Below are 7,806 nucleotides of genomic sequence, written 5' to 3' on the forward strand. Positions count from 1 at the left end.
ATAAAACTTTTATTTATTTATTTATTTATTTATTTACTTATTTGTTTGTTTGTTTTTAATTAAACATGATTAATGTCAAAAATATGATTTAATTTAGAATTTAGAATAAAATGTAAAAGTTATAAAGTCATATTATCAGGTTTTAAAATTCCATTATTTTGTCTCTATTTGTCTAAATAATAATTTCAATGACACATACATGAAATGTAACTTTATTTGAATAAAACAACACATTAGACCCCAACTAACAGATTCTGTCTCTCCGAACAAAACAATATTGCTGATTATAACATTCCCTGCATGCATTATAGCATGAAAAAAAATATGTTGTTAGTGTAACAGAATTTTTTATTATTATTATTAGTAATATTTATTTCTGTTTTCTGACTTTATTCATCGTGTAGTTAATTTTGTCATGAAGGGTTAGTTATTTATTGTTATTTGTTTATGTTAATTGTTGAGGTTTGTGTGTTAAGTGGTGATATCTATGTTAACAATGCATTTGAATGGAATACTGATAAAACAATACATCAAATGTATTCTATGGGAAAATATCTCTTGGAAAAAGGCCCAGAGCTCATTGAGCAGCAAAGGCTCATCGCTGCAATTCCATCAGACCCAGCTCAAATTCACCAAGCCGGTGTGAGTTCAGCGTGGCTCCCAGGGGTCCCAGAGACGGTGGTGTGAGTCCTGGTAGGTGCAGGGGTGTGAGGGACGGCTCAGAGTAGGTGGAAGGGGGAGGAAAATGAGAAGTCGTGGGAATGTGTTGGGTGTGGGGGGTTTCAGAGACAGTTTGGGATAGATGGATGCCATTCTGCAGAACGCCGGTCTCCGATGGTGCTAGTGAACAGTGAGGTGTAATTTCATGGATGAAGTCAAGACATTCACAAGAGGTGCCAGGGAACAGTGAGGACATTTTTGAGCCGCTGTCAGACACTTCTGAGCAGAGCTGTTGGCAACTGTTCCTGACTATTATATACCGGTAAGTGATATGTCATTCTGTTATTGAAGAGAACTGGCCAGTATTGTCACAGATACTTCTCTGGATATTTGTTAGAATAAAAAAACAGCATCTATATTTTATAAAGTACAGTGGTATTAGACATTTGAATAGTTTGAAACTGTACTGACTGCACAGAGCTTCTGATGCTCATGTTACATGTCACATGATGGGCAGGGTTACTACCATTAACACAAACTAGATCCATCAAAAAAAAAAAAAAAAAAGTTTAGTTTAGTTTAGTTTATTATATATTAATTCATATATAATTATAAATAAATAAATAAATTAATTAATTATTCATACATCAAAAAATCACAATAAATAACCACAAATTTATATTTTTAATTTAATTATTTTTTATTTTTTAATTAATAATTTTTCATTTTTAATCATCTATAGGGATATGCATGTCCCAATATTCATATAGGTGGTTAACAAATGGCCAATAAAATATTACCCGCAATTCTTGCATTAATAATTATTAATCAATTATTACAAATTTTAATATAATCTAAAAATTTAACAAAATATGTAAACTATGCAACTATACAAATTTAAAAACTATAATAGTATATCAGTGATACTAAAATAACTAAAGATGGGCATGAATGAACCTATATCATTAAGTTATTAAATAAAGCTTGCATAATATTTCAGCACACTAACAAACCACTTGAGCAACATAAAATTGGCTCAGCAGTCTTCGAAGGCAATTCATTAAAATGTTATAAAGCAATTGAATCAATTCTTGAAAAAAAAAAAAACTATGTAAAATATTTTTTCCCTTCATTCAGGTGTTGAGATTCATTCAAGGCTAATGGCTTTAAAGGAGGTTAGTGCATATCAGTAGCTCCGTTATTCCATTCTTTCATCCTTCATCCTTCATCCATCATACACTGTAAACAAAATGTTTGCATAATGTTGTGTATATACAATATAGCTATCCAGTTTATATAAGTGGATATATAGTTTGAACACTGAGCATGCCTTATATGTGATTGCACTGTTGAATCGGTTAACTACAACGCATCCTTGCACTCAGAATCAGCTGACCGTCCCATTGCTGACCTCCATCGTGGCGGCGGTGCTCGGCTCGCTCCAGATAGGATACCACACAGGCAACATCAATGCCCCTGCCCGAGTGAGTAGAGTTGACTTTGGGGGCCAGCTGCTGGTTAGCATGATTTCTCAGTTTACATTCAAACTTCTCAGGGCCCTCATAAAACACTGAATAAACTTTACAAAGTCAGAGAATATTTCTCTTCAGCCAGCGCTGGATTTGGAAGGCTTCATATTTGTGCACAGGTAGCTATGATGTCTAGCTTGTGTTGATTTATCGTCTGTGTGTGGATATAGTCCAGTTCCCTCCAGCCGGTTTTTCAATATGAAAACATTGGGACTGGTCTCAAGATATTAGTCATGTCTTTCAAGCAAGTGAAATGCACTTTCAGAGTAAAGTATTAAAATTACAGGCTGCTCTTAGTTTCTGTCCACATTAGCATTACGTATGTTGTTTGTTTGTTGATGTATTATGTAGTGTCTGAAATTAAAGTATTGACTCATTTAATCATTACTCAGGCTCAAATTAAGATGCAGTAAATATTTTTAAAGCCAAATGGCTATATTTAATGATAATGCACAACAGTTTTTTCTGAAACAAGTATGACTTTGGGAGTTTGCGATGTATATCTATTATTATGAAACTGCTAGTGTGAGCATGTAGCAAGGTGTGGTTTATGATTAATATTCTTTTGGTTTTCTTCAATGAGGTCATTGAGGAGTTTTTCAATGTGACATGGAGATCCAGACACAATCAGTCAATACCAGACCACAGTCTCACGTTCCTGTGGTCCCTCTCTGTTAGTATTAAGGACTTTGGAGCACTGCTTGGATCACTGGGGGTCAAAGGTCTTGCTGACACCTTTGGGAGGTGAGAAAATATTTGTTATATATATATTAGTATTTTCTGTAAATGAATGAATGAATGAACGAACAAACAAACGAACGAATGAAATAGCTACGTAAAATACATACTTTTAAAGAGAACATTTTTCTTTGTATTTTCTCAATAATTCCACTTCTTCAATATGTTATCAGAAACATCAAACATGAAAAGCTTATTAATAGTTTTGAAAGCAGCACTTATTCCTAAAAGTGTCCCACCCAGTTATACAGTATGTGAGTTAAATATTTTGAAATTATTTAGTCTCACTTTATATTTGGTGGCCTTAACTACTATGCACTTATATTTAAATTAATAGTTTGATACAATGCACTTATTGTGTACATACATGTTTTTACATTGTACTTTAAAAATAGTTGCATGTAATCACATCTTTAATTAATTTCTGTAATTACATTTATAATTGCACTGTTGACCCATCTACAACTTAATCCACCCTTAAACCTACCCATATCTCCAAACCTGTCCCTAACTGTACCCGTGTCCCACCTCAATAGCAGCAAAGGTGTACCTTGTATTTACTTTTTGATGTAAGTACATAGTAGTTAAGGCCACCTAATATAGAGAGGGGCCAATAACTGTATCAATACACTTCCTTGCAGGCGTAATGCTATTCTGATAGTGAATGCCTTATCCGTGGTGGGTGCCTCTCTGATGTTCATGAGCAAAGTCACGGCATCATTTGAAGTGCTTATTGTGGGTCGGCTGATCTTTGGGTTGTTCTGCGGTCTGGTGATGAGCCTCAACCCTCTGTACATCCAAGGTGTGTCGCCTACAAATCTCCGCGGTGCCTTTGCAACTCTGAACCAGGTCTCTTTCGCCTCAGGCATTCTGCTGGGCATGGTGAGACACACCTGCTTCCATTCCTTTTCCAACTTTGTCCATATTTCTGAAACTCGTAAATAACTGAGGCCTGGATCTCATCAGTGCAAGCCTGATGGTTTGTTGTTTGTATATCTCAGGTGGTGGGCTTGGAAACAGTATTGGGCACAGAGAAATACTGGTCACTGATGTTGTCTCTGTCCCTTATTCCTGCAACGCTGCAGTATATGAGCCTTCCTTTTTGCCCTGAAAGCCCACGTTACCTCTTCATCAACAGGGGCAAAGAAAAAGAAGCAGAGGCGGGTGAGTTAATGACGATTATTTTAGGATAGAACATTGACTTAGTACTCACTTCGAATAGAAGTAACCTTGTAAAACCTTGTGTGACAAGGAGTTTGATCCAGCATCTTTCTTTCCATAACAGCCCTGAGAAGACTTCGGGGAAATCCAGAGATGGTGACAAAAGAAATGGAGGAGATGAGAGAGGAAGCAGCCCACAGTGAAACAGGAGTGACTGTGAGAGAATTCCTCAGGAAGCGACGCTACAGGCAGCCGATAATACTTGTGCTTATCATAAACTTGGGCAGCCAGTTATCTGGATTCAATGCGGTTGGTGTTTCAACTGAAAAATCTTTCCGTGTTTTCATGATGGTAGTGACAATTCAAAAGATGGGGAAAGTGTTGGGTAAAGTTACTTTTAAAAGTAATCCAATATTATGTTACTCCATAAAAAAGTAACTAATTACATTACTAAGTAACTCTTTATGAAAAGTAATGCATTACATTCATTTTTTGCTGATTTTGTCACCTGGACTGGGCTTGCTTATTTGTTTATTTAATAAAAAACTATGATATTAATAACTGAAACTATTATCTTATAACTAAGATATTTCATTTTAAGTTATTTTACTAGTTAATTTCAAAAAGTAATCTGATTACATAACTCACATTACTTGTAATGCATTACTCCCAATACTGCATTCAGGTCATTCAAGTTTTCTTTCAATTATTTCTAGTGCTTCACAGAATACAGAAGCAGCTTTGCACTAATAAAGGTGGAAAATAACAGAATCAATGATGACAATTTTGTCAAATATGGGACAAATTAACATTTAATAGTGATATTATTGAGCTAAAATCAGTTCAGTGTTCAATTCAGTTAAATAAGCACAAAGTGCATCAGTTCTGAAACAATTTCAGTTCAGCTTTAAACAGCTCTACAGAAGTCTATTGTTTTATTATTTAGCTCAAATGTTGATTCATTTCAATAACATTGCAAGATTACAAAATTTATAAATTATTAAAAAGAAAAATTAATTTAGCTCTAAATAAGACAATAATGGCATCATTCATCTCTGTTCATTTTGTGTTGTTCTCACTTGATGGTGTCAAATCGTTAACAGAACTGAATATTAATTGCCATTAAACCCTAAGTGACAGTGACAAGGAAGCCAAAAACCATCAGATGACACAAATAAAGATAAAAACCTTGAGGGAAACCAACCTAAGTCAGGAGGTCCTTTCTCCATTGGCCTAAATGAACAAATACTTGTATTTAACATAGTCATAAAGTTTGTCACCACGACTTTTAAACACCTTTGAGTAATGGCACGGAAAAAAGAAAAAAAAAAAAGATCTCAAGTTATAACAGGATAAAGGTGCTTTCTCTGTAATGATATGTGAATACAACACTGCCTGATTAATAGTCATGTTTGCTCACACCAAAACAGAACCCCGAAGATAAATAGTGTAAAGATTCTCACTTGGTTTGCAAGCACAGCAAAATTGTCCAGAATAACACTTTACCATGTCTCTCTTTTTTTTTTTTTTTTCTTCCAGATCATAAATTACTCTACAAAAATGTTTGCCCAGTCCAATTTTGATGAAGCCAAATATCTGACACTAGGGGTGGGGGCCGTTAATGTGGCATTCACCATAGTAGCAGTGAGTATTCATTATATGATGTGCATGTTCAGTCTAGTCAGTGTTATATGTCATTATTTGAATTTGTTCAAAGGATTTATTTATTTATTATTTATTTATTTACTTATTTTAACTGGCCTATACAGTGATTTACTATATATGCCAGGAAAAAACAAGAGGCAGATTAAGATTATCTACTTTAGAATAAAACCAATTTCTAGGTCTCTCATGTACATGAAAATAGCTGTTTTTTTTTGTTTGTTTTTTTTTTACTGAGGATAAGGTTACTTTGTGTACTGTTTACAAGACCTTTGTAACTGAATTAAAAATTAATTAACCTTCTAGGACATTTTGTTTTTCTCTCTCTTCTCCACAGTTCTTTTTGGTGGAGAGAGCAGGACGCAGGAAACTGTTGCTTGCTGGATTTCTATCACTAGCGCTCTGCAACCTACTTATGACCATCACATATTCCATAATGGTGAGGTTGCAGATTCTTTTTCATACTCCAGAAATGAGGTCCAAATTCCTGACTCTTCTCTACATCTCCTCTCCTTTCTTCTCTCTTTTCTCTTTTCAGGCCATAGTTCCAGACATCCGCAATATGCAGGTGCTGGTGATTTTCTTCCTGATCTCAGCTTATGAAGTGGGGCCTGGGCCAATCTCTTGGTTCATTGCCGCTGAGCTTTTTGACCAGTCTGCCCGTCCCATTGCTATGGCCTTCACTAGCATGCTTAACTGGGGAGGGAAGTTTTTACTAGCACTGCTCTTTCCACCTCTTCTGGTATGTGCATCTCTTGTTTTTAGCACATGAACAACACAGGATCTATTTTGAGCATTTATATTGTATAATAAAGTTCACTTTAAGAGCTGTACCTTTAATGCATCAAATTCTTGTTTGCAGAACATGTGTGGGGCCTACGTCTACCTCCTCTTTATGTGTATGGCCTTGATTGCCTTCACCTATACCATGTTTCGTCTTCCTGAGACCAAGGGACGCACTTTTGATGACATTGCGGCTGAGTTCCGTGGGGCTGAGGGCATTCCACTACATAACAAGACCACATTTAACACATTTGCCTGATCACTCGCAGCTTTAGGGTTAACAAGACCAGCAGTGATCAACTCAAATGCAACTGGTGTGTTTACACAACCAATGAAGTATATTAAGTACCCTGCATAGAATAGCTCATAAAAATGTTAACCTTTAACATTTATTTTGAAAAAGGACCACCTTGTAGACGATCTCAGAGAAAACATAACCTTTGCAAGTTTTTAGCACACTGTGAAATCTCACAACTCTCTGGTTTGTAGACTCTTGCCAGATATCTATGGTAAAAGCTGCAAGCCAAGTTTAAGAAACCATACTACCAAACAATTTGACTGACGACACTGGCAGGTATATTAACAGTGAAACTACTTAATAGTCATTTGTAGGTAAAACCATGCAACCTGCGTTCACTGTATAAGCATTCCCTGAAACATTTGCAGTATGCCTGATTTTTCTTTTATTCATTTCTCATTTAAATGTTCATAGAAAACATTGTAAACATGAAATAAAAGATAACAGCATTTTGATTCACTTTAACAAGAAGTGCTACACATTGCTCTAATTTGCCTCTCTCATTATTTTTCGTTTCTTTTCTTTTCTTTCTTTCTTACTTTCTTTCTTTCTTAACAAAATTCGAAACATCTTAAAAATGGAAAGGTTGGGTGAATTTCATAACAGCCTTTGTAAAAGAGAATATTAAGGACATGACATCGTGGACCTCTTGTGAACTCCAAGGAAAAGCTTGGCATTGATTTCTTGTTTCATGCTGTCTATAACAAGGTAATTACAAGATTACAAGAACACAGAGAGTTTCTCGTTAGCAGAACCCATTAAAAACAAATATTAAGACAAACGCACTCTTCACGGTGGAAAAATGAAATGCACTCGAAAGAAGCCGCAGAGTTTTATAGCTCAATTAAGTCGACCTGTAAAATATAGCAGCGTTTCCTAAAAGTCCAGTAATGAGAACCATTTGAAACTGTCAGCTTTCGTGAGGAGATTCTGTCACTCAGTCATGTGCTTGTTATATTATCTAATTATCTAATT

The 7,806-nt window shown here is 35.4% G+C and overlaps 1 protein-coding gene across 1 annotated transcript; it reads left to right on the forward strand.

The window, feature by feature from the left end:
• The first annotated feature begins 760 nt into the window (after positions 1–760).
• LOC109070072 (solute carrier family 2, facilitated glucose transporter member 1) lies at positions 761–7,318 on the forward strand. Its single transcript, XM_042742972.1, has 11 exons — positions 761–982; positions 1,798–1,835; positions 2,046–2,144; positions 2,773–2,933; positions 3,569–3,809; positions 3,929–4,091; positions 4,213–4,397; positions 5,628–5,732; positions 6,088–6,189; positions 6,289–6,492; positions 6,613–7,318. The coding sequence occupies exons 2-11, from the start codon at positions 1,821–1,823 to the stop codon at positions 6,790–6,792; spliced, it is 1,455 nt and encodes a 484-aa protein (XP_042598906.1). The 5' UTR covers positions 761–982; positions 1,798–1,820; the 3' UTR covers positions 6,793–7,318.
• The last annotated feature ends 488 nt before the right edge of the window (positions 7,319–7,806 follow it).

Source organism: Cyprinus carpio, chromosome B17 (assembly GCF_018340385.1).
Source record: "Cyprinus carpio isolate SPL01 chromosome B17, ASM1834038v1, whole genome shotgun sequence".
In the NCBI taxonomy this organism is placed as follows: Eukaryota; Metazoa; Chordata; class Actinopteri; order Cypriniformes; family Cyprinidae; genus Cyprinus; species Cyprinus carpio.

What these genes read in the sequence shown, in the direction of transcription:
- LOC109070072 (XM_042742972.1), top strand. An exon ending in ACATCAATGCCCCTGCCCGA is followed by an intron (nt 2,145 to 2,772) that starts GTGAGTAGAGTT and finishes TTCTTCAATGAG; the next exon opens with GTCATTGAGGAGTTTTTCAA. An exon ending in AGTTATCTGGATTCAATGCG is followed by an intron (nt 4,398 to 5,627) that starts GTTGGTGTTTCA and finishes TTTTTCTTCCAG; the next exon opens with ATCATAAATTACTCTACAAA.